This window comes from Hippoglossus hippoglossus, chromosome 22 (assembly GCF_009819705.1).
Source record: "Hippoglossus hippoglossus isolate fHipHip1 chromosome 22, fHipHip1.pri, whole genome shotgun sequence".
Taxonomy (NCBI): Eukaryota; Metazoa; Chordata; class Actinopteri; order Pleuronectiformes; family Pleuronectidae; genus Hippoglossus; species Hippoglossus hippoglossus.
In genome coordinates this window covers 25,015,831-25,043,625 of record NC_047172.1, presented here as the reverse complement: position 1 = coordinate 25,043,625, position 27,795 = coordinate 25,015,831, and the positions used below count along the sequence as shown (strand labels likewise).

The following is a 27,795-nucleotide window of genomic DNA, read 5'->3' as shown; positions in this document are numbered from 1 at the left end:
GCTCACAGCAGATATGGGTCTGATTTTTGGAAGGTGGAATATGCCAAGTTAAAAGGTTAGACAACAAATCAATGGTGGCGTTTTCCACATACAGTATTAACCAACCATTATTTCTGAAAACATCATCCAATAGAGGAGACCAGGGACAGTTCACTTCAATTTCTCCTTAACATTCAGCAGTCTTTTTTTTTTTAGAAAATATGCACACTGGTCATGCTGTGAAGTTAAAGATTTTTGGTGAATACTTAATAGTTAGTCTTTCTTAGAATTAAATGAGAAGATCATTACCACTCTCACCTGTGTGTTAAGTAAAGAACTGGAACCCAGGAGGTTATTAACCTTACATCCATACAGTTTCATGTTCATGTTGGGATCTGAGCTAAAAAACATTATTGGACTTATCTTTAAGTTGGTCAGTCTAGCAGAGCTTCAGACGCCCTCTGCAGTGAAAAGAAAACTGACGAAAATGTGATGAGCAGCCTCCGTCAGTCAGGCCTTTATGGTGAGATGACAGATGGACATCACTGACAGCCTGTTAGCAGTTTGTCAAACAGCATTTAAAAGGACTCAGAGCACAGGGTCTAAGATTATCTGGTCCAATGAAACAAAACATTAACACCACACAACAGATACTGCTCATCACCTGATTAATAACATCTGTAAGGCAAAGCATGTTGGGGGAAGAATCATGCTATTGGGTGGCTTCTCAGCAACAGAGGGAGGGAGACTGGTCAGAACTGAGTGGGGGACGAATGCAGCCAGATACAGAGATGTGAGGTAAACAGCCCACACAACACTGGAGTGTCTTAAGGACAAGACTGATTGTCCTCCACTGTCTAGACTTAAACCCCATAGAACATCTGTGGAGAGAACTAGAGACGTCAGTTCACAGACACTTTACATCCAATCAAACGTAGCGTGAGGGACATCAGTCATAAAGAATGAGAGAGCTGTCCAAATCCAGGTGTGCAAAGCTTGTAGAGACTTAACCAAGAAGACTGGAGGCTGTAACTGCTTCCAAAAAGTCCTGAATTATGGGTCTGAAGAGTTTAGTTAATGAAAGATTTCCGTTTTTATTATGATGGGTTAGAGTGTAGATTGATGGGCAAAATATCAGTTTACATCTACAACAGAATAAGGTGAAGGTCTATAGCCAGTGCAGATCTGTCAGGCTCATTCATCCCTGATCAGTGTTTAAAGCAGAGCTGATAACAGTAACTGATCAGTTAAAACAACAGGCTGTAAATCATATTTACCGTTTGTGTGGCATCTGCACAACGACGAAGAAAGAAAACTGCTAATAGGCTGCAACAAAGCAAGAGCAGGAAGACGAGCTAACAGCACAGTGAGTGTTATCAGTGCTCGTTTCTGATTTGTAGAACTCAACTGACCCCTTTCTCCCCTGAATATCTGTGTCCTTCCATGTTCTACACAACCACTCAGCAGATACACTTCAAACTTGGCGGGTGAAAATCTAACGACCACAGGAATACTCCACTGCATTTGCGGGTACCACGGGTTCGTGTTTTCTTTTCCACTGAGAAAACAGTCACAGATGATGTCGCTGATAACATCATCAAAGTTCACACTCCAGCTTGATGGGCACTGCACTAGTTGACAAGATAAAGGTTGCTTTATACAGTATGTGAGCTGAAGTGGGACTGCCAAGACAGGTTTGAGACAAGTGAATTCACCTTCTCAAAACAACCCACTGACCATGAGTCCCTAATTAGCCGGGTTCCTTTTGAACAGTGTACCAGGATATTGACAGTTTCACCTCAGAGCAACAAGTGATGATTCTTATTCTCTTATCTTCAGTGAAGTAAATATTGATAATGATGCTCCACTGTGTTCCTGGTCCAATTTTGTGAGGCTAAACTTTTCCTTAAACGACACTATTACATCATCATTCTAATGGAAGAGAGACAGTTTGGGGAACAGTAGATTGTCAGAATAAATTAAAATTACACCAACAAGTGTCTCCTGAGCTTTTCAACTACATATCATGCTCTTCATCAGCATTCAGCAGTTTGCTAAATTTCTCCCAAAGAGTTGGTTTAGAAATGTACACGTGACCCAGAGTAAATATTAAACTTTTGTGACATGGTAACAAATGGTCATATATGATTGGAGGATGGCAATCCGTTGACATTTGACCCTGACTGGATTAGGAAGGGGTCAGACTCAGGGAGTCAAAGGACGTCTGGAAAAAGACGTGAGGACATCCAATGCATCGAAAGACATTAGCATATATCTCACCTCCTTCATATACAGGTAGGGCTTTCTGAGCCCAGATATTCAGACCACTCAACTATAAAATTCGAACATTTATTCGAACAGTGGGAAAAGATACGTATTCCACCCGTCATGACCCGCTCAGAGGGCAATCACTGTCAGCTTGAACCATTGCATGCCCTCTTCATCTACCAGCAAGTCGGTAATATACGCAATATAACGTTGTTTTGTTGTGAAAATAGAGGACGCTAGCAAGCAAAGACGAATTATGGGATCGAGATCCTGCGTCTGCAGGGAGGGTTAATGATAATTATACTTTAAGTGATCAGACTTGAGGAAGCCGCCCCATTATGACCACTTGTTGTCACTTGGGTCACCTGAACCAACATGTTCCGATGGAGATGAAATGTGGCCGAAGGCTCAAAGATGAACTCTGTCAAATAGTATCAATCATGTATGTCAATGTAAAAGTACCACAGTACTGAATGTGGCTCCACAGTATGGTGAGTGATAATGATAAGTGTTTTCAGTAAATGGGTAAAACTAACAGACCCCATGACCACACACACTATTATAAGGTCCAATGTAATAAGTGATAAGCATGAAAGCCTGTGCATCAAATGTGAGTTTTTCAGTCAGTATTGGCTTTGTATCAGTGCACAGTTAGTTAGCACTGAGTCCTGTATATGGCTTTCTCAGGGGCAACAACAGTGATCACTGTGTCACACATCAGTCCCTTTAAGTCACATCCACAGATACTCACTCTAACGTGAACTGACTACATTCATAAAGATACTTTTAAAACAGGAAATAAAACAGCTTTTTAAGAAGGCCTGTAGCTACGTAATTGTTATTCAGCCTGAAATTATTTGAAGCAGAGAAAAGAAAAAAAGAGGCCAGCGATGGTCTTAAATCAGCAGCACACCCCAAGATTCTCCATAGAAAATGATTGTCAACTCAAAATATAGTGGACACATATGGAGAAAAACTGCAGTAATAAACCAACCGCTTCACAACCAATAACAGAGGTTTTGGTTTTGTGGAAATAACATTCACCTAACTCTATTTTGTTTTTTTTTAATTCATCTGATGATCTGCTGGGACCTGTTCTGCACCCCTCCCACCTGCCACAAAAACCTTTCAATGCAAACCTACATTTCAAATTTAAACACACACTGATTTGAATGTGAACATCGTTGTTTCTTTCAGCTTTGATATTTCTGAGTCATTTTAGAGACACAAAAATAAATAAATAGCATGGGCTGTGGCTGTAAGCGGAATATATTTATTCACTCCTCTCTTTGGGAATCTCTTCAGTTCGGCTGGCACTTTGGTCGGCCATTTCCATTTGGCCTTTCTGGTTTGAACTTCCAGTGGAGTCCAAAGCTGAATGAACATCTTTGCTGACCCTCTCCTGAGTCTCCTCCTGCACTGGCTCTCCATTCGCCTCCATCCTGTACACCACCTTCTCCCCATTCAGGAGATGACTGTGCTCTTCCACCTGGATCTCCTGGCCTTCCTCCACCTCCTCCAGCTTGCGGAGGATAATAGGAAGCTTTGCGTCTGGTTCAGTATTCTCCAGCAAAGCGATATCGCTTTCCTCATAGTGAGGCAATGGTGCACCCTCCTCCAGCTTCTTTTGGAAGTGCAGACGTTTAGCTCGTCCACTTGATGACACCTTCTCCAAGATCTGCTTCTCAGCCAGACGCAGCTGGATGGCCACGCGAGAGTGCAGAGAAAGATCAGGTTTCTCCAGCATGAAGCGGTCCTCCTGTATGAGACCAGGCCAGGAGATAGGAAGCAAAGAAAACGAGAGAGAAAAAAAAGAAGAATTTCACATATTTGATTCGGTAGCTCTTGTTGGATCTTTGAACAGGATCCTTCAATCCCCAGAAGGAGGGGTCCTAAAATAAAAAATAAACTACCTGGTATCAAAGAGCTGACAATTATACCGTTGATTGTGGCCTTCAACAAAAGGTATAAACACTTTTGGCTGTAGACGTGTTCTACAAAATTCAACCCTTACAACCCTAAAATGTATCTGCAAACAGAAAACTCTAATCAAAACCTTTAAAATAAGTTCAACTCCCGTAAACTGACCTCTGAGGTGGTCTTATAGGTCTTGAGCAGCAGAGCAGCTCGGGTCTCCAGGAAAGTCCACAACTTGATCTCGTTCTCCCAGCTGACAGGGAACTCGCTGTTGCCCAGGGTGAAGATCTTATTAATTGCATGGTCTCCGAGCAGGTAGTCCTTTAATTCTTCTGAAATGAAGCTACATGTTAGCCTCTGTTCAAATGAAACTAAAACCTAGATTAAACAGGACCGGGACACACTGCCTGCATCACATGTGAATAATGTGTGCAATATGCTTGTGGAATGTCTTGGTTTTTATTTTGATGCCCATGTTAACAGGTTTTTGGCAGCAGAGTTTTGTGTCTCACCTTTTTTTCCACATGAGACGTGCACGGACTGTTTTGGATTATTGTGTGTATTGTGTGTAACACCGTTACATAAAACTAACACATTTCACTAGTTTCAACATCTCACCTACTGTAAATCTATATATGTCAGAGACCTTTTAACCATTTTAGTAGTTTTGTGATATAAAAGGAGAAAGTGGAGGCCACATGTGTACTGTACATTCACAGATGAAACCTAATGTAGGCTTTAATTATGTTACGTTATGTAAGTCATTTTAGTGTGTCATTCCAGTGTGTATTAATTTCATAATTCTGGGTCTCATTATCTGAGTTAAATATTTTATGGTTGCGAACAAGAAATAGGCAGTTTTTTTTTCTTCAGAAAAAGTGATTGTTTTTCTTTCTTTGGTCTATGTGGGTTATAACTTCAGTTAAAATTATTGAAAGATTAAACAAATATTCTTCTCACATGACACAAAAAAAGACCTCAAAAGGTGTGAGACTGTGCCTTTATATGTGATCAGTTTCTTTGTCCCTTCCTTCTATCAAAGATGTGTGGAGCCATTCATAACCTTCCACACCATCAGACAGTCTTTATCCAACTTCCTCTCATCTCAACACTTTAACATGGCTTAGTTACATGGGAAGATGAAAGCGCCCTAGTTGTGTGTGCACACTATTCCATCATGTCGCATCTGTTAGGACACACACACACACACACACACACACACACACACACACACACACACACACACACACACACACACACACACACACACACACACACACACACACACACACACACACACACACACACACACACACACACACACACACACACACAGACACACAGACACACAGACACAGAGAGAGAGAGAGAGACACACACGTTGGGACCATTTTAAAGATTAACATGCAGCAAAAAAGTGAATAATATATCAAGCGGGGTCATCAAGACGAGTTGTGTGAAAGAGGAGGATGTGGCCTTGTGTGGTTGGGGATTTATGACACCGGTGCTGTTCTGCATACATGCCGATGAATATTGCAAACTCCCAGCGGATTTCTCCTTCCACACATCTGGTGGCCTGCCTTGATCAATTAAGCAGCTTGGGAATGGACAGGCCTAGCTCTTCCCCTTTCCTTCTCCTCTACCTCCACCCCCTCTATGTCTCTTCCCCTCTGCTGGTGTTGCGGAGGAAGCAGTCACTTGGCGATGGTCCCGGAGGAGCGTCAGATACTGTGGCGGGCTTTGTTTTAGAGTACGCTACCAGGTTTGTCGCTTGGAGGTTCCACAGGGAATGTCCTGCTGCTGACTTGTGTGTGTGTGTGTGTGTGTGTGTGTGTGTGTGTGTGTGTGTGTGTGTGTGTGTGTGTGTGTGTGTATTTCTGTCAGCGTCTTACCTTCCGTCATGCAGAAGACTCTGAGGAAGGCTAGGAGCTGGGCTGAAATGGGGGGTTCATTACAGTGCAGAGCAAAGACACAGGACCTGAAAACAACAGCATACACACCAAGTTACACACCAAGTTACACATCAATACACACTCCCAAGAAACAAGAGGCAAAATATAATATTTAAATAGGTCCACTGTTTCAATCATATAAAGCATATTACATCCTGGCATTCTGAACAGATGGCAGAGAATGCATGAGATGATGAACTTCAACCTCATGTCTGTGATTTGTGAATATGGGCTATACAAATAACATTTCATTGACTGATTTATTGATGTACTTTGTATAATCTTTTCAAAAATCTCTATAAACCACATGAAAAACAATAATAATGTGACAGGGAAAAAAACAATGTATGAGTGAGATGTCCATTATACAACTATGGATACTGTGTTTCAGTGCCCAGTCTATTCGGAACGGGGCCATTAAGGAACACCACCGCTTCCATCTCACTCATCAGAACCTCTTCAAAACTCTGTAAGAGCAGCAGCTCTTAAGTAGACAATCAAAAATTGGCTGGAACCACAAGTAAGTAAATGGAAAGACGCAGTTAAAAACTTGTATTAATGAGATGATTAGTCACAGGATTAGAAATTTAGCCTGTTTGTTTGATGTTAGATAGAGGAGAAAAATTAAGTTATTATTATGCAATAAAAACAGTCAAAGATACTCCCCCATATTTATCAAGTTATGTTATTTTTGTTTCCTAAACCAGTGTATTACTCTTATTGTTAACGGTGGAGGGTGGAACTATCATATAAAAAAGATTTCAAATAGAAATGGGCTTCATCCTGTAATAGAAAGTATAAAATGTAAAAGTGAGGCGATATTCCGCTCTGTCGCATCTGTCTGTGAAAATAACGTTAGTGTTGCAGCTTGAAGGACAACAAATCATTACATTATAAGCCAATCTCTTTTACACAATATTTGTTCCTGCTTGAGCCAAGAGATCGATGTGGCGATGGGCAGCACAGGGTCGACATTATTACACCACACAAACACATTACAGCCACCGCACTATTACATTAGCCCTCTGTCCAGCTCAGGGAAATGTCTTTGCTGTGTCTGTGTTTAAAAAAGTTGTTTTCAATGATATTTGTAAAAGAACAGTCCGATGTGTTCACTTATTTCCACTTTTTCAGGGAGTAACACAGTTGAGGTGAAATGAGAAAGGAGTGTGATGATAGCAGCCGCTCCACATCTTGACAAGGCCCTGACACTGAGAGTATTAGTGTTTCCTTTGAAAATGATCTACGAGCATATCTGTCAGTTTAATAGAGCGCCCCTGCAACAATGGGGAATGTTTCATTTAATTTCCACTGTTGAGATTTCGACTGTCATCAATAAGAGATTAAAAGGCGTCTGATTAAAAAATGCAGAGCAGAGGATGCTGCATAAAATTAAGAGGCTAATGATAAAATGATTAAACTTCTTGGTGATGAAAGTGTTGGGACTGATGGGAAGTTGATTCTTGGTGGGGAAGGAGAAAAAAAATAAAAAGACATGCTGCAATATTTATATTATGTTTCAATTATGCCGAAGGGGAGGCCTAATTGGTTGAAATATCTATTGTTGGAAGACAAACGTGCACCATGGTTATATGAAGGATACATGGAGTTGGTCGTGAGCCTCGAGCTCCCCTTGACCCATATTAAAGACTTCAGAGTAAAATGCTTCAGGCTTAGTTTGCAGTTTCAGTCACTCATTAGAGCTGACACCATCTTTGTGGATAAGAAGCAGGAAGAGGAGGAATTTTGGTCCTTTTCAAATAAACACTTGTGAAGAGTGACATAAAGGAGGGTTTGGACTTACGCTGGGATGCCGGCTCGTGCCAACACTTCCGCCTTCATGGCATACAGGCGCTCGCTCTTACTGACACCTAACTTGATCTTCACTCGGTCATGGGCGTTGTCCTGGTAGAAGAAGCCGTTGTGGATGACAAACTCAGCATTTGACCTGGTGCCATAGAAGATGTAGATCTACAAACAGAACATGAAATAAAAGAAAAAAAACATATTTATACCAGTTTTCATCCTCTGCAGGCTGTCTGTCGAGAAGAGAGACGTGTACACAGACGCATGCACGCACAGATTTCATGTTGTGATCTCTGATGCAAACAAGGACAATGAAATAATCTTTACATGAACAGAAAATATCACTAACAGAAATTAATGAAGCATTTTACATAAAGTTTGTAATGTGTGAGAGGAGTGAGAGCAGGAGAGGAAATGCCAGTCCCTCTGAATCGTCCCTGATCATCCCTGCGGTAATGAGAGCAAGGCGACAAGGGACTCTCTTTCTCCTCCATACTTTTAGCTGGCTCTCTTCTCACTTTGCTAAGCTGCTGACATCAGTAGCACTGATAAGGGGTGTGTGTGCAGACTGAGTTGCAAAGAGAGACAGTAAAGTGTGAGCAACAGTAACCTGTTCATTCTCCTTGTAGTCCTGCAGCGCCACACATTCACAGCGGTCGTCCTCCAGGTTGTACCCAGTGGTGATCTGCAGATCAACAATTACCTTTACTCATCAATCCTCACCGCTGCTGAGCAAACACATTTTTATGTTCATCAAAACAACGTCTTCCACTCACCAGCGACCATGAATTTTCTTTTGCGATAGTGAAACTGCTAAGCTCATTGTGGGAACTCTTGGGTTACTGTATAATTTATAAGGTCGTGACCTGAATATGTAAAGTGCCTTGAGATAACGTATTTTATGATTTGCCGCTATAAAAATAAAATTGAATTGAAATTACTGGGACATGTACATTTATCACAATACATGGACAAAGTGTCCAGAGGTTTCAATATAAGAGCCTTAAAGCCTTGTTTGTAACCCTAGCAACTGTCCATCCAAATAGTGTGTGTGTGTGTGTATGTTTACCAGTCCATTTGTGTGGTTACACATGTCCCACAGGGGGATGAGAGCCAGAGTGACGCGGCTCCCGTCCTCAGTCGGGATCTGGTTCTGACGGGTCATCACTGAAGACACCGCCCACCTGTCACATACATCAACTTATCACTGCTCAGTACTGTTGCGTTTATTTACTCCACTGGCAGGGATCATGTGATCAGTGTGAGAGGGGGAGTTTTATCAAATCAACTGTGGTATTACCATGTAAAGAGAAGGCTTGCATCTGATGAGGAGGGAGAGAGATGGAGTGAGAACAGAGGAGGTAAAGATGGAGGGAGAAGAGGGACTGAGGGCCTGGTTCTCTCACATGATCATTCTAATATATTACAACTGGAGTTACTGAGATCTGACAGGCCTTTAAACCATCCTTGGTGAGCATCATCGTGTACCACTACTGATGATAACCGTAATTTATCCTCAAAGTAGTAATTCATATCATGTTAATTATACATATCCTATAATATACATATGCAATAATATCATGGAAATAATCCAGTGCCTTTAATCCTTTCTTAGTTAGTTATTAGTTGTGATTATCATTTCTACCACATGTGCTGTGCAAATCTCATCTCTGCCCCTCTCCTTGCCCGACCACCCACATGGAATTAGGGCTGAAGGTTTTATTTAAAACCATGAAAAACGAAAAAGTAAACAGACAGAAAGAAGTCAATATGTTCTATCTGTCTATGATTTCCTCCCTTGTAACTGAATCAGCTATTCAATATTATATTATATATATATGATATACTATAAATAATAATATCTTTGGACCAAGAAGCCACCCAATCATCATATATGTACTTCTACATGTAACAGCACCACCTCCATTCTTCTGTATTATCAGCATGATTAGGCAAACCTGGAACCATGATTACAATAAAGATACATTAGTAATAAAAGTAACAAACTATGAAATTATGTGAAAATACTGAACTATCATGCAAAAATCAAATGATATTAAACATATATTACAGTCATTAATTGTAATTTTTAAATCTTTATTAATGGATAAAATACTACATTTGTGGGTCTTTCTCCCAGCTTGCCGGTGAACCGCAAGGCATTCTGGGTACCCCTAGGTTGGAAGTGAGGGTCTGAAAAATCTCTGTTTGGAGGGGTATAGAGCCCTACCCCTCCGGCCCAACAGGTATTGGGACAGCATACCCTACATGTGAACGCGCAAAACGAAGGGGAAGGGCTAAGGGGTAGGGCCAAGGGGTGAAAGGGGATTGGGCCTAACTCACTCCTTAAAGAAATGTCCCAGTGTTTCTAGATCTTAACAGAACACACCATCAGAAAACTGTGAGAATATAAACCAGGCATCTGCACTAAACCAAAATGATTCCTCTGCATTTGTTCCAGTTAAATTAGCAATACAGAAAACAGGCCCCATCCAACACACAGACACACACACTGACCTGTAGTCATCAAATGTGAAGCTGTCCTTCAGGGCCAGTTTGCTGGCTGCAGGATGAGTCTGGGGATGGAGGAAAGAAGGTGGATGAAAGGAACAAGTAAGAGAGAGGAAAAAAACACATCAGTGAGAGGAATTTCATTATGCAGGTATGCTTGGGAGTGAGGGTGGGCTGCCTGGCAGGGATGCCTAACAAGAAGGACTGGGAGTAGGGGTCCACCGCTGGGGTGTGTGCACATGTGTGTATATGTGTGTGGTCCGTTAGTGCAGTGTGACACTCGCTCCCCACCATACATCACTGTCAACTTAATTTGTTGTGGCCAGCAGCCGTCATAAATCTGCCTCATCAATTTGGGCCTGAAACTGTGTGCGTGTGTGTGTCCAATGTTGCCACCGGCAACTAACACAGCCATTTAAAAAGTGTCCTGAGCTTAAGCAAGAGAAAGAGAGAAAGAAAGAGAGAGAGACACTGTGTTAAACAGAGACCCTCAGTATGCCGCCTTTGCTTGTTTGCAATGAAACACAAACCCCAAGTCCTGGCATTCTGGAATCAGAAACATATTGATGATGACTTGTAACACAGCAACGCCGGCATCCTGTCCCACCATTCGACCTGGCTCAGTGACTATCTCTGCTTCCAGAATGAAGGTGGAATAATAGTGTTTGTACCTTTGATACTTAACGGCTGGGCAAAAAACATTGAGCAGGTTGTGTAAGAGAGCGACTGCAACAACACTGAGCTCCTGACAATAGTTTTGGTTAGGAAACTGAATCAAGTCACAGACAGGATTTAATAAAGAAGTCCCTAAAGGTCATCTTTAAAACTTAAGATACAGTAACTACACACTAAAGCTTGCCTACCAACTCAAAGCATGACTCTGCCTCATTTGACTTAAACTAAACTAAAAACAAAATACTGGTAAAGCTTCCACTAATGTTTAGGAAAACTCACACACTATGCAGAAGGAATGACTTTACCTTTAATACCATAACACCTCCATGTTAGTGAATTTGACAAGGACCAAACTAAAAAGTCGAAGTACACATCCAGGGAAAGGCTTTCCCAACCATGACCTTACTATCAACATCAACAACTCTGTGGTCGCCCCCACCTAGACCGGGTGGAACCTGGGTGTGACACTCGACAGTCAACTCTCCCTTACTGCCAACATTGCTGCAACAACCCGCTTGTGTAGATACACACTGCACAACATCAGGAGAATGCGTCCCCTTCTCACTCAGAAGGCAGCACAGGTTCAGGTCCAGGATCTGGTCATCTCACGCCTAGACTACTGCAACTCCCTCCTGGCTGGTCTACCTGCTAATGCCGTCCGACCTCTGCAGCTCATCCAGAATGCAGCAGCTTGACTGGCCTTCAACCAACCTGGCCGCTTCAAGACACCAGTACTTGCATACAGTGCTGTGAATGGATCAGGTCCAGTCTATATCTATCTCTGTATCTATCATTTAAAGTTAAGCTAATGTTTGTCTACCTTCATTTACGTAATAATACATTAATATTAAATAGAAAACAACAGAAACCTGGACATAAGGTACATTTCAGGATTAGATTTTTGTAAATGATGGGCTAAAAATAGTGCTATGGTCTTTGAACTTCTTAAACACAAATGTGTCTCATGCTAACTGCATTCAGCACTTCTCCGAAATACACACGCACGCACACGCACTCACACCTCAGGGTAAAATAGAGTCACATCATATTTTACCTCTGGAGGTGAATGTTTGCTATGTTTGTGTGTGTAGAAGTGTGTTACTAAAGCGTGTCCAGAGGTGACACTGATTCATCTTTACAGGTGAGTGTGGAGGATCAGGCTTGTCAAGTTAAACAAAGTGACCAGGCTTGTATCTCTCTCTCTCTCACGCACACGGTTTGTCTCTCTCTTACATTGTCTGTGGTATTGACTTTAATAATTTGACTGCCACTAATGGCATATACACTTTTCAGTGGCGGCAGCAATGTACTGGTTCTTCTCACACCCACCAAGAGATGCTCACTTCCCACAACAAATTTAGTTAGATTTGGTCACATCTACAGCCAACATGTATGAATTCACATAATTATCCATTCACCTCAATAGACAGACTTAATATAATATTTTCTGAGCGTTTTCAGGCATTGTTTCATTGTAGAGCCGTGTGCAGTGCTTTTTGCCTGCTGTAGCTCTCTCTCTCTCTCCCTCCTGCTAACAAATACATTGACTTGTCTATCACAGTCAGACTGGCCATATACAGAACTGGGAGAAATCCCATCCTTTCAATGGACCATCAAAACATCCAGAAAATGTTTAGTGTCATTGGCAGAGCGAACGCGGCATAACATCTGTATTTTCTGCTATACCTGCCCATGTTACAGCAGGCACGAAACAGCTCATCATAACACCTACCCTCTCTGTGTACCTGTCATTCAGGTGCACATGTCAGAAAATTAGTTTACGTTCACAGTAATTTTTTTAAAATTTTGAACTAAGTTCACGGTACATCATATGTAAACTGATTCGTTCAGTTCATCATTCACAAAAAATATGAACGCGTTCAATGAACTTTCCTACTCCTACCTACATGTGTTAAAGTAAACCTCTGGAGAAAGTCCGGTCCCAACTCTCCGGAGAACATCTGCCAAATCATTCCCGGCACAGAGACATAAAAATCTAAATCTACATTGCAATTAAGTGTGTACAAAGTGAAGGTGTCTGAATACTTTCTGAAGCCAGTGTAGATCAATGTGTGGCTGATTACTTACACATACACGAAAGACAGAGGACAAGGAGGAGGTGAGACGGAGAGAAATAGACACATACAGACAGACATGCAGAGAGAGCGAGAGAGAGCGAGAGAGAGAGAGGTTTTTGAGGAAGGTACATTCAGGTCAATTCAATTCAAAGCCAATGTGACAAGCTAATTTTCCAGCCCGGTCATCTGAGGAGGAGTAGGGACGCAGGGACAGAGTGAGGGGGCTTCACGAGAAGTGTGTGTGTGTGTGTGTGTGTGTGTGTGTGTGTGTGTGTGTGTGTGTGTGTGTGTGTGTGTGTGTGTGTGTGTGTGTGTGTCCGTTAAGAAAGGAGATGTATCAAAGATGAGGGGACAGGACACACACACCTTCATGAGCCCTCCTCGCTCAGTCCCCATCTCAAGCCAAGTGCACGCACAGCTCTTTGTTTGTGTATGTGAGAAAATCTCCTCTCCTGATAGACAAAGTCAAACTCTAAGCATCATTTTTAAATATGACACTGTACCAAACACTTTCTGCACAGTGACTGTTATTGTGGTGACTAAGGCTTCTTATAATGCCTTAATGCTAATGAAATAATAATGTCATTGTCACTTTATCTGTTCATTATTTTCCCAATGAACAGATTCATGGTGTGGTCTAGAAAATATCAGAAAACTGTGGAAAGTGACCATTCAAACCTCCCAGAAAGGTATATTCATGTTTCATTTTTACACAACAATAGAAAATCCAGAGACAACGCACACAGTCACAAACTGTACAACAACAATAAATATTCAACCCTTACATTTGACAAGCTGCAACATAAATTACCAATATGAATGAAATGCCTTTTTAAATAGTTGATAATTAATTTTCCGTTGGTAAGCTCATCAATTAAATGACTAATTGTTGCAGCTCTGGTAGTGACTATAAAATCTCATATAATACAGTAACAATATATTACACAGAATATGCTACATTAATCTATTTCTGTTTTCTATCTAGATATACAAGTATTCTGTCATTAGTATTATATATTCTGTCCCTCTTGTTGAGGTTTAAGGGCAGAGGATGTCACACCTTGTTAAAGTCCTATGAGACAAATTGTGATTTGTGAATATGGGCTATACACACTCTGGCCACATGAGGCCGGGCATTGTCCTGCACCAGGATGAACCCAGGGCCCTCTGCAACAGAGTAAGGTCTGACAATCACTCTGAAGATTTCATCCCGGTACCTACAAGCAGTCAGGGTTCCGTTGGCTATGACATGGAGGTCTGTGCGACCCTCAAAAGATATGCCTCCCCAGACCATCACTGACCCACTGCCAAGCCGGTCATGCAGGACGATGTTACAGGCAACATAACGTTCACCACGGCATCTCCAGACTCTTTCACGCCTGTCTCATGTGCTCATTGTGAACCTGCTCTCATCTGTGAAGAGAACGGGGCGCCAGTGGCGGACTTACCAATTCTGGTGTTCTCTGGTGAATGCCAATTGAGCTGCATGGTTCTGGGCTGTGAGCACAGGTCCCACTAGAGGACATCAGGCTCTCGTGCCACCCTCATGGAGTCTGTTTCTGACAGTTTGGTCAGAAACATGCTCACCAGAATCCTGCTGGAGGTAATTTTGTAGGGCTCTAGCAGTGCTCCTCTTGTTCCTCCTCACACAAAAGGTGCAGATACCGGTCCTGCTGCTGGGTTGATGCCCTTCTAAGGCCCTGTCCAGCTCTCTTCGTGTAACGGCCGGTCTCCTGTTATCTCCTTTATGCTCTTGAGACTGTGCTGGGAGACACAGCAAACCTTCTAGCGACAGCACATATAGATGTGCCATCCTGGAGGAGCTGGACTATCTGTGCTACCTGATTGGGCTGCAGGTACCGCCTCATGCTACCAGTAGTGACAAGGACACTAGCAGAACACTAAACTAGAGAAGAATCAATCAGGAAGGATAAGGAGAGAGCAATTGTCTGTGGCTTACCACATGCAAAACCATTCCCATTTTGGGGGTTGTCTTGCTTTTTGCCTCTCCACTGCACCACTTTCATTTGCACCAAAGCAAGTGAAATTCATTCACAATCACTTGTGCTTCCTAAATGGACAGACAAATATATTATGTCATCAGAAATATATATTCTGTCATTGATATAAGATATGATGTAATACTGGGTTTGACAGTATCAGGTTAAACATTCTCGTTATTATCCCACAGTAGATGCTTTCACCAGATTATTTAAAATCACATAGTTAGGCCTTGAGAGAGCTGCCAATCACTGCAACAGCATTTCCCACTACTGGAGACTGCAGTGCATTTCAGCTGTGATTCTCAGGCATAACATATATTTTTGGGATGTGAAGAACTCAGAGCCCATTATTACTTGTATTTGAGCTGCAACTCCAATTAAGTTTATTGTTTCTGCAACAAGATCTGATACCTCAGACAGGGCAAACTCAAAAAAACATCTCACATGTGCTCGCTGACTGTTTTAAGTAATTTATCTTCTGACAAACATGACTTAGTATTAACATATCACCTGTTTGATTACAAATATCCCATTTATCTTTTAAGATTATTTATTGATCCCCTGTGGGATTGATCGCTGAGGTTTCAGGCAAACAACAGTTCCCTTTTTTTATATCAACCAAATAGCTGCACAGCACTAAGCTGAGCCTGTGTCGTCATAACAGACACACTCCCAGAGTATAAGCAGGAAACTTCACCGTCAGCTTCATTGACAGCCTCTAAGCTTTATAACCACTTCATGACAACAGTTCAGCTCATCATCCACACATATGACTATTCAGGTAAATATGGTTACTAATAGAACGCCATTCATACATATACAGTACAACTATGAATCACAGTAGCTGACTGATTGGTCAGTAGTAGTTTGAATAAAAGACTTCAAACTTTGCAGAGCTGTTCAGAACCACAACAGTAAGAAAGCCAAGGGTGTTCCGACCATGAGTCTGAGTCTTCATGTTTATCAGAGATGATTATCATCATGAATCAAGAAGAACATGATTATAATAAAAGTATTTACTTGTGACAATCTACACTGAGCTTGTTTCTCTGGCTCACTGACCATTTAAAACACAACACTCCCGCCTAGTGGAGTCTATCAAAACTGCACTGTACAGTAAGAAATAACAAATAACAAAAGCTATAACCAAAGCATTTAGCTATGGTTTCTCTTCTACATGAATGAATTATTTATATTTGACACAATATATGTAATATTATGGAATTAACTGAAACAGACAAATAATTAACCAAACACACTTTTGAGATTTTCCAATAAATACAGATATCAAGGTTGTGAACATTCAGTCTCCTGCCTGTTCATCATATTACTGATATGTAGCTGCTAACAGAAGACAAGAAGAGGAAGACTGATTCCTTTCACCATGCTACACTCTTATAATGGGAAATTAGCATATTTTCTGATCACTATCCTACTATCTGTTATCTGGGCCTGTTGACAAGTATTTCATCATTTAGCACAATCTCTATATCGTATTCCATGTTGGCACATTGAGACTACTGATGAACTCTGATGAAGCTTCAAATTGAATCTTTTCCCACACTGATCTTATAATATAAATCACTGTCATATTTATATCACACTATGATTAAAGGAAGTTTATGCCACAATCCTCAGTTAAATTTCGTACATTCTCTACCCTCTAATGGCCTTCATTGTTGCTTAAAGGGATAGTTCACCGAAAAATAAAAATGCACTTATTATCTACTAACCACTGTGCCGATGGAGGGGTGGGTGAAGTGTTTGAGTCCACAAAACACTTTTGGAGTTTCAGGGGTAAACAGCGTTGCAGCAAAATCCAAAACAATTGCAGTAAATTGTGGCCAATTCTTCAAAAGTAAAAGACAACAGAAAAAAAACATAAAATGCCGCCATACCACACCTGTGGTGTCATCACACACCATGTTTTTAGCCTAAATGTCCGCTGTGGTCCACACACGAATGCAGCTCCAGAGGAGGATATCAGAAAACATTAAGGCTAAAAACATGGTGTAAATGTTGATGTTTTGAGTCAAATTTGAATGTCCAGACACTTGGATGACACCACACGAGCAGTATGTAGGCATGTTATGTTTTTAATGTTGTTTTATTATGTCTGAAGATATGACCACCGGTTACTTCAATTGTATTGGATTTGGCTGCAACGCTGTTTACCCCTGAAACTCCAAAAGTGTTTTGTGGACTCAAACACTTCACAAAGAGTGCATTTTCATTTTTCGGTGAACTTAAGATGCCAGGGAGTTACTCACTGCACATACTGCTTGTTAAATCTGAATCTCCCACGCATGTGAATATATAAAACTGTGCAAAACCTTGGCCCCAGCTCACATCTGTTTGTTTCAGGCTGCACAACACAATTTGACGACAGAGAATCTGTTCATTAAGCATTCTGTAACGTTGCATGCCTTTGATTATGTTCTGGCCCACCATCTACTAGCTGAGAAGAAAATGGACCCCTGCACTCGATCATAATGGCAGCAAGCCTTCGCACCTCCACTAGTCCCCCCTTTGGCAAAGCAGCTCCTGCAATAGGTGCATTATGACGCCGAGATAACACTTTGTTTTGTTGAGTAAGATGTGGGCGAACTTGGGGACAGTCACTGCTCTGACTGCGTCAAATGTCAGAGCATCATCGGTGAGTTCAATATTCTTCTCTGGGGTGAAAGCAAAAGATGACACTGATGAGAAACCTGAGAGCATAATCTGCAAATCAGATCAGTTAATTCTTGCTCAGGTAAAGGCGACCTTAGTCACCATGGCGACATGTTTTGTTCTCAACTGTAACGACCAAATGTTTGATTTCACTGCTGCACTGATTGACAGCTCTCAGCAGCAGCCAAGGCTCATGGGTAATATAATATTTAGACCTATCCCAAGATAACAGACAAAACACTGTGAAATTGTCAGGAAAAGTGCTGTGTTCCCATGGTCGGTAGAAATATGAGCGACACACGCAGTGAGATCAGAGCTCGTTCACATTAAGCAGCCGGTCAGTGACTTTGTAGAAGAACAGTGAAACACAGAGTTTCTCTGGTCTCAGCTGCTCAGTGATCAGCGCCGCTGCATCATGATCAGAGCAGAAGCTGCAGCTGGTTTGTACCGAGCTGGAGTTTCTGTGTCCTCCTCCACTCTGCTCTCACTTGAACTAATAAACACTCATCACTAGTTATCAGGACCTGATCAGCACATGAAGTAACTTAGTGTTTGTTTGATTCGCTCAGGAGTTTATGAGGCTGCATTTAAACGTCATGAAAATGACTCAACATGTTGTGCTCAGTACAACACGAGACGTGACGCTCAGTCAGGACTCAGTGTTAAAATGAGGGGAGCGACACACAGACATGATCCGACACCATCGATTCAGAACCAAACATATGACCGTACGTTTGTCACCTAAATCATCCCAATAAAAAATGAACTATGAACGTGAATTAGTTCATTTTCATCTGCATGAACTGAACTTGGAACTCGTTCTTATTAAGAGTGAACTGGCTCAACACTGCTTCTACAGATGGGCTCAGATTCAGCCCGGCTTGACACACACGGAGCAAGTGCTCCTCTCCACCAGCCGAGTGATTGAGTGAGAGCCAGGCGACTCGAATGATCTCCACTGGCCGAGTCAGAGTCCACCACGCCCAGCTAGACGCACACAGAGCGAGTGCTCCTCCCCACAAGCCGAGTGAGTGAGTGAGAGCCAGGAGGCTCACACGAGCTCCACTGGCCGAGTCAGAGTGCACCATGCCCAGCTAGTGTTTTACTTTGTGTAGAAATAAAAAATTCAGCGACTACAACTATGTACCAGCTTTGTGTATGTGTATGTGGGTGTGAGTCTCCACCTACCTGGACCAGTTTATAGAAGTAGGCGTACTGCCGTGCAGTGTTTTTATACTGGCTCAGAACATCCTGCACGGCCTGTGTACCCAGCAGTAGCTCCACTTCGTCTTGCTGGTAGTAAAGCGGCGTGTCGTACTCCTGGGGAAGAGTGTGGATGTATGGCAGCCACTGGGAAGCCGTGTTGGCCCGCTCACAGAGCAGGTGGAGGGCCAGTGTCACATTGCCCATTGCCTGTAGGATGCGGTCCTGGCTGTACAGAGGACCTGAGGCCCAGAGAGTACAGTCAGATACAGGACAACAGTGCTCTGAGCAGCCTGAACAACCCTGCTGTTGTTGTGTTGTAGTGAAAAGTGAAGAAATGTTCAACTGTGGTGGAACAGAATACAGTAGCCACCCAAGACATTGATTTGCAGAACGACATCTAGATTAAAACCTGCTAGAATATTTTTCAATGTAATGAGAACCTATGTCACAATGGAATATTTATTTCAACCATTGTTGTAGTTGTTTGCAAAGATTTCCCAGGGGAAATTACATTAGTAGATTTCTGAAGTGAAAATAAGTCAATCAAACCTCCGTAAACAGAGATGAAAAATGAAGCTTCGTTCTTGTTTGTCTCATCTACTTAAAAAAAAGAGACAAAAACCAGAAGCATTTTGAGAGAACATACCTCCCCCAAGGCTAACGCCCTATCTCTCCATGTCAAAGTAGTGTTTACATTGTTAATCTAATCTGTAGCGGCCAGCCATATTCTAACTTGTCCCACCAGTTTCATAATGAAGAAAACATTTTTTTTTTACACTTTTCATAATAAGAGATGTTTAACTTGGTGCTGTACTCGGTTGTCTCACTGTATAGCTGCGTGCAGCACCTTTTGCAGCATTTTATTGTCCAAAAAGTTATGACATCCATGACAGTCTGACCTCATAACTTCAACAGCAGTTGTGTGCATATCCACAAGTGGCATGCAACATACAAATTCTGTCTCTCACTTGAGAACTTCTCTTTCACTCTTCAGTTTATGTATCTATCACTCTGGATCTGTTGCATGTGAGCCCAGCCTTTGTGCATGCATATGTGCACATGCACGCACTACAGCCATAGATTGAAATAATTCTGTGGAAAAAGCTGCAAAGAAAATGAGAAAGCCCATTTATTTGGATCCGCTCAAAAACGTAACAGGTTCTTCCTTCACGTCCCACCCTTCGACAAAATTTCTTGCAAGTCTATAATCTGCCTAACAAACAGATAAACAAACACTGATGAAAACATAACCTCCCTGGCAGAGGTAATAAGACTTGTATTTTCTTCCATAATAAAAAGGATGGCCAGACCTTTGCACACCTGTATATGTAGCCTTGACATGTATTATGTTATGTAACATTAAAGAAGATATTTAACATGAGGTAGTTTTTCTTTTCTCCTACATTTAATGGATCAGATTTGCTCTCAGAATGATGCAGGTTCCTCACAAACACTTTTATTAAAAGTAATGAACTCATCATAAAAAGTTCTTACCTAGAACAGAGTTCTGGGCTGACTCTACTGTCATCAGCATCTTCCTGGGAATCCACAGGAACAGTTCCTCTGCCTGCACCATGCACATAAACACGAAATTCAAAGATCAGATTTTTAAATGTAGTAAATGGAATCTTCACTCCTTTAACAACTATTTCCTAATACATGATCAGCTTGTGGCATTCGTGGACTAGACTAGAAATACTGATCAGCAGACACTAGAAGATCCTTTAAAAAAAAGAAAATTGAATTAAGCTTTCAGGGCTCACCTTGATGTCCATGGTGGCTCGCAGGCCGTAGCCCTCTGTGCCAAAGTTGGTCACAGTGAAGCCGTCACAGGAAGCTCCATTTTCCTCAGCCCAAGACATCAGTTCTGGGAAGTAATCCTCTCTACTACCCTCAAACACCACTGACAGACCTGAAAACACAATCAATGTGTAAGATAATTCACTTCAATTTTAAAGTCATGAAATAGTGAAACCATTTCTGTGTGTGTGTACATGTCCTCACCCTTCTGTTTCTTGCGGATCTTCTCAACCAAGCCTCTAATTTGGGTGTACTCCTCCCACTCCTTACCAGCAGAGGGTGCTGCACTGCTACATTCTGGGAAAACACAGGGTAACCATAAACATGTCGGCTGAAGCATACACACAATACGACCATGATACCATGTTAACCTGCAACTACATAAAAGCATAAGTGAACCACAGCAGCACAGAGAGCACATCAACAGTGACTGTGAAACCTGAAAACCGTGAAGTATAACAGAGTCCTGGTGAAAGAAAACAACTGATGGACGCTAAGGACATTAAATTGACTTTAATCCTAATTCAGGATTAAGTCAGTAAAGAGTTCTGGTTCAAATAAACAGCAGAGTTGAGAGGTTCTGGAGCAGACTACAATCTTTTGTCTACTTTCTCTGCCTAAATTCTTAGGTTTTCTGCATGTTCAGGTTCCATTTAAGACTGTTTATACTACATGGAATTAATTTAATACATGTTTAACAACCATATCATCCAAAGTATGAAAGCACAATAAATAACCAGCAAGGTTATGGAAACATGAGTCCAGTGTCAGTGCTAATCCCAATGAGAATCTTTGTGCCTCTATGACATCCTGGTCGTGTATGGAAGATTATAATTCTTGTCTTTTCCAGGGAAAGTGTCAGGGCCCAGGTCTGACAGAGGTTTTGTTGTGATTCCTCCTAAAATGGAGGTAACAGTAGATCATCTGTAGAAAGTAGATTTAGGCCTTCCACGATGGACCTGGATTTTAGTAGCTCTTGAGTATCTATTCTTCATTTAGTACTCTGATTTGGTAGTTTGACATTGATAAAGATTCTGCTTTGGACTGAATTCAGTGTAATAGTATTGTGTAGGTGTTTCCATATTTCACGATTGTGAATAGTTAATTGTTAAAGTTAAATAGATAGAATTCATCCCATCCATTCTTTGACGGCCAATGAGAATGGGCATAGCGCCGTGCCGAACCAATCATGTGGCTGGGATAGAGTTACACCCACATCAGGTTAGGTTGACACACACAGCACAGAGCATAGGAGGAGCAGCACACGTGTTAATGTTTGGGCTCCTGCAGGGAGGAGGACGACTCTGCATTGATGCAGTGACTGAACATATTCATGTTTTCAGCTACCTTCATTATTTTAGCGGGTTTCCACCGCTGAATACTTATAACACTGCTGCTTCAGGATCAGGACAGATGCTCATTAAAGGTCCGGTTGTCCTGTGTCAGAGTCTCTGTCAGAGCCTGCTTCCTCCTCACTCCTCTGACCTGCACTCACTTTACACTTTAACAATAAACACCATCACTGATCACAAGTTATTAGGACACGAACAGTACTGACGTTAACTTTCTGTTTGTTTGATCTGCTCTAGAGTTTATGAGACACATGTTTAGACCTGCTACACAACACGAGACGTAACGTGATCGATGAATAACTAAATACATGTGATTATCAGTCATTGTGTGAATAGTGTTGGGAACCGAAACATGGTTCCAAATTAGAACCAAATCCAAAATGCCAAGTACATTGAGTGTTATAATATGGGAAATGTAAATGCATCTGCAGAATTATATCTGTACCTCTCTACCACACAGCAGGATAGCACTCAAATATTGTAAGCATGATTTTGATTGGAATTTGTGAGTGATGAAATGTTCTCTTGAAGCCTAGAAACCTACAGATCTTGTTATTCAGTAAAGAAAAAAATTACATTTCCAGGAGTGATGTGGAATTAAACTATACTCAACAATCCATATGTTATCCAAATCTCCAGCTCTCTTTAGAGGGAGTTAGCATTTAGACATGAGCAGTGGAGTGTGGGGACTGGGAGAGTGTCCCAAATGAAAGAGTGTGAAGGAGAACTGGGTGTTGAGGTTTAAAGTGAACGTACTTTGCAGCAGCTCAGAGATGAGATTCATCATCTCTTTAGGTGAAACCACAGCGCTGGCTCCTGAGCCCGACTTCTGAGTCTTCACTCGACTCTTCTTTCCCATGGTGCTGGATGGACAACTGGGCTGAGAAAAAACACCACTATTAATGTTAGCATAGCATCACACACTTATAACTTATTGCCAACATCATGTTTACTGTGTGAAGTTAACTCGTTAAACAAGTCGTTGTTTTTGTGCAGCCAATACATTTCTCCACTTTGCTCTATGCCACACAGACAAAGCAGAGTCACACTTGACCTTTTCATTGCATTTCTGAGAAAGTCATCGTCATTGTTTTGATTTGTAATTTCAAGCACTGACTGCAGTATCTGAGAGGGCCCATTTGATGATGCTGAGAACACATGTAAAGGACTTACTACTATCTGTTCTGGACAAATTATTTTATTTATTATTGACACATAAAGGTTTTCTTGTACACGTTATATATCATGGCTGCCTATATTGAGTCTGGTTTTGCTAGAGGTTTTTTCCAGTAAATAAGTGAGTTTTTTCCCTCCACAGTCACCAAAGTGCTTGCTCATTGTGGGAACTGTTGGGTTTCTCTAAATTTTAAGGTCTCGACCTTCTATGTAAAATTGCCTTGAGATCATGTATATTATGATTTGGTGCTTTATTCATTCTTTTACTCTACATCTGTCTATTGGTTCAGAACAGGATTAGAATTTACTTATGTTAATCATATAAAGAAATTGTTTCAAGAGCATCATCAGCATTGTCTACATACTGATTGGGTGAAAAATTATATATATATATTTTTTTCTTTCTTTATTCAAGAGCGTGGTCTTTCAATTTGAGAGCAGGACTTATTGCTTTGATTTTCAGACGTCATAAGGCTGTCACTCAAAACCTTGCACTTGCAGCTCCTGCTTGTGCTTCGATTTTTCTGCTTGTCCTAAAACTTTGTGATGGTTAAGGTAAAGGTAAGGGGCTGGGGAATGCATTGTGTGAATGCATGTACTTACAACAGTGGAAAGACATGTCAGTGTCATGTCAGTGGAGGGAGCAGAGCCTTGACATTCGTCAAACATAATCACAGTAAGGGTAGATGTTAGTTCCTAAGGCTTGGAAATAGTCACATCCTGTCACATGACCAACCATAATTTACATTGACCACATATGCAGTCCAATTTAGTTTGCTTTATAGCCTTCTAAATATTTGTTTATGATTGGACATGTGGAAATATGGTCCTGGTAATGTAACCAAGCCATCACTGGGCCAAGTTGTCCTGATAACATTACCTAGCTGTCACAGACTGTGTGAGATGTGAAATATACAGATGATACTGCAACTAAAGAAATGTTTCTGTTCACTTTTATTCTGTTTCCACATATCTTATCTACAGTATATGAGGTGATTGTATGAGGACCTTACAGTTGTAGTAATTGAAAGCACATTTATTTACAATGTTTAATAGCTGTTCAGCAGTCCTGTTTACAAGGTTATAATAACATAAGTATACACTGTGCATATTTTACTACAATGCATGGTAAAATACATAATAACTATTAGGGACACAGAATATTGACAGTTGAAGAATTGCACTTCCATCTTGATGTTTTGTGTCAGAAACACTTCTGAGTGTAGGAAAGGGAAAAGAGTTCTAACCACAGCTCAGGATTTCTACTTCTGCTCAGGGAGTGATGTGACATCATGTATTAATATGACGCTGTGCCCTGCTGGAGTTTAACTCATATTGTGAGCTCGAACATGATACAGCAGAAAGACGAGAAGAGAGCTGATCGACATAATCTCCACCATAAAGAACCCTATAATAACATGATCAACTTGACATCCAACCATCAACATTGTTGATGCACACCTACATAGAATTCTTCACTGCCTAAAGCTATCAGTTTTTATCTTTAGTTTCTTTGATTAATCTGTCAACTTCTTGATGAGAATAACAGATACAAAAACAAATCTGGATTTACAGCTTCTGTCACATCATGTGGATTGGTGTCCTGGTTGGTCATGTGACACAAGGGCACGCCTCCCAACCCTTAGGATGTTACGACTACCAGACAAGGCAGAGTAGCAAGAGACCGACACCAAAACCTGAATTTCCGATCTGCTAATCCATCTCATTGGTCTCACTACCAGTCAGACATTATGTTGTGAATGGTAAATTACAGTGTGAGTTCAATGATTTCCATACATTCATATAAACACACGTACCAACCAATGTGAACCAGTTTCATTTCCAACAGCTCTTATTACAACTAATATGGATTCCTCCTCACTGAACTGCTCGCCCCATGTGCTCTACCTCCCTCTAACACAGGCACGCACACATACACACGCACGACAGTTTACCAAAGCAGAAGAAGTGGCTGAGTCCGTTTTTGGCAACTGGGGTCTCTTTCAATCTAACCTCACTTTACAACCATGCGCCCAGGACACGTGTGTCTCCTCTCGCTCTCACAACACACAGCTGCTCAGTGAAATCCAGTAGCAGTTGTTACTGTGGTCCAAAGCCAGTCATTTACCAGAACAGAACTTCAGGCAGCCACTTCCTCGTTCTGCTGCAACTGCTGATTCACATCACTTTAATCCACCACTCAGAACAAAACACTAAACTTCATGATGAGTGGAAAAATGCTTGATGAATTATATTCCTACCTTTACATCAATATTTTGAACAGTTTTATGACCAATCACTCATTCATGATCATGACTGTTATCTGGGTCTATTATTCTGCATACCATATCTACTCTAGTGCAACTTTACTGAAAAAAACTAAATCCAATATGGTGTCCTGATATTGTGTACGAGGCTTTTTGACGGAGCACATAAAAACTTGTGTCTCAGATTTCAAGTCAATCATGAGAGTTCTAGAGTTGAGCCTTTTCAAATTTGGATTTTGGGTCCTTAATTAGAGCGCCACCACCCGGGTGATTGGTCTCATATTTCTTAGGAGGCCCATGCACATCATTTCCTGGGCCAGGTTTCATGTTTCTAGCATGGCAATTTGAACTGTAGCAGAACACAAACAACAATAAAAACAACATGTATATTATTACTATTACAAAACCAGAACAATCGTGTAAAAGTTGTAGAACCAGCGTTAAGAGGCCCTTTAGTTTTCCTGCAGACCCGGGCTACATTTAAAGTGTGCCTGGGTCGAAATCCATATTTTGTATGCAAATTACATGGAGAATATCTATACATAAAAATCCATATTTTCAAATTAAATAATCTCTACCTAATCCTAACAAACCGACTCCAGATCAGCACGTACACACATCCCAACAGGTTTTCCCACACCATCACCAACAACGTGCAGTACTGCTCTCAACTCTGGATATTCAGATGGTTTTGTCTAAACTAAACCAGCAGACACTGGAGGGTTGTGTCCTTTAGGAGCTACGATCGAAACGTTTCCACCAGAAATGGATGACTTGAGTCCAATAGACTAAGCTTGGTGCTCTGTCAAACCCTGCAGGAAATAATATAGCTTTTTTTATAAAAAGTTGGGCTACCCCACCCACTACGGAGCTCACGACAGTTAGCAGCGTGGCTGCTCTCTGGAGTTCTCTGTCATGTTAGACAGCTGGTGACAGAAATCACTCAACACTTTCTGACCAACATTGACCAGGTTTGGTGAAGTGCCTATCAGGGCTTGCTTTTTAGTTCCCGTAGTAAGACATGAACACGGTTCTCCCCTCCACCCACTGCCCAGCACCAGCTAGCCCCCCGGGATGTGGCAGCCTCTCCCGCTAGGCCAGCAGCTAGCTTCCTAACACCGAGGACTCAGGCCCACCCGAGCAGAGCCGTGAGCGGACCGAGGCTCGGTACCGACGGGAGCTCAACCATCAGCACCGAGTAACGTTAGCGAGCTAGCTGTTAGCTACTAATCTGTCCTGCAATAGAAGCTGAGTTTCAGAAGGGGCTAATCTGCTGGTTAGCTAGTTAGCTATGCTCGCTACTGTAAAGCAGCCTGCACAGTACATACACACAGTGACACGGAATAAGAGTCGCGTAGTCAGAACTGAACCATAAACCCCAGTAGACCTTTTTCTCCGGTTCACTCGTACCTTTCCACTGACAGCAACGGTCCCTCTGTTCCTGCGCACAAACCAACCTTGACCCAGCCCCGCATCTGATTGGTGGGACTTCCAGACAGAGCCCACCAAAGGCACTAGATTCTGGCGTTTCGGTTGGTTGTAGTACAGTACTCTCAATGATCCCGACAGCTGATTGGTTAAAGCTGCTGCTACACGTACTTCCCCTTCTCATCACGCATTGTGATTGGATGCGTACTTTTAGAAAGCGAAACAAGACCATAGATGGTAATAATTAAGATGTGGTGATTGGTTGAAAGACATGTCAGTCATTGATTGGCTCCGGTGTACTCATTTAGATTTTATTTTAAAAAGATGTATGTATACTTTTTTAAGAGTGGTTAACAGTGTTTTCTGATTTATGGAGTGATACAAAGAAATGAACAAAATCCTCTCTGTAATACATAAGACTGTAACGTCTCATTTTCTGTGTAAAAATGTGTGTATATTTGAATAGATATTGCATCATTTGCATATTCAAATGTCAGAAAAAACACAATAGTTGTGGAGTAATAATTGGCTTGATGTAAGTAATTGGGAAAATCTTATATCTGTTACATTTGTTAGGCATAAACTAGAAAAAACTAAACAAATTAACAATAAGCTACAGGGGCAATTTGGAATTTTTACTTTAGCACAACATTCTGTTTAATTCACTTGCAGGCCTGCACATTAGGAACTAATGTGCAGTATTG

The 27,795-nt window shown here is 41.5% G+C and overlaps 1 protein-coding gene across 4 annotated transcripts; it reads right to left on the bottom strand.

Annotated features, from left to right (window-relative positions):
• Window positions 1-196: 196 nt before the first annotated feature.
• setd3 (SET domain containing 3, actin histidine methyltransferase) lies at window positions 197-27,135 on the bottom strand. 4 transcript variants are annotated; one of them, XM_034575854.1, is made up of 13 exons: window positions 27,074-27,129; window positions 22,977-23,100; window positions 21,073-21,165; window positions 20,832-20,980; window positions 20,563-20,635; window positions 19,051-19,307; window positions 10,440-10,498; window positions 8,992-9,106; window positions 8,533-8,607; window positions 7,921-8,087; window positions 6,057-6,142; window positions 4,336-4,496; window positions 197-4,006 (listed from the first exon to the last, which is right to left on the bottom strand). In XM_034575854.1, the coding sequence occupies exons 2-13, from the start codon at window positions 23,077-23,079 to the stop codon at window positions 3,521-3,523; spliced, it is 1,824 nt and encodes a 607-aa protein (XP_034431745.1). In that variant the 5' UTR covers window positions 23,080-23,100; window positions 27,074-27,129; the 3' UTR covers window positions 197-3,520. The 4 variants fall into 4 exon arrangements, with proteins under 4 accessions (XP_034431745.1, XP_034431746.1, XP_034431748.1 ...); XM_034575855.1 differs by having other exon boundaries at window positions 1,666-4,006; window positions 22,977-23,095; window positions 27,074-27,135; XM_034575857.1 differs by having other exon boundaries at window positions 1,666-4,006; window positions 4,336-4,493; window positions 22,977-23,095; window positions 27,074-27,135.
• Window positions 27,136-27,795: the final 660 nt, after the last annotated feature.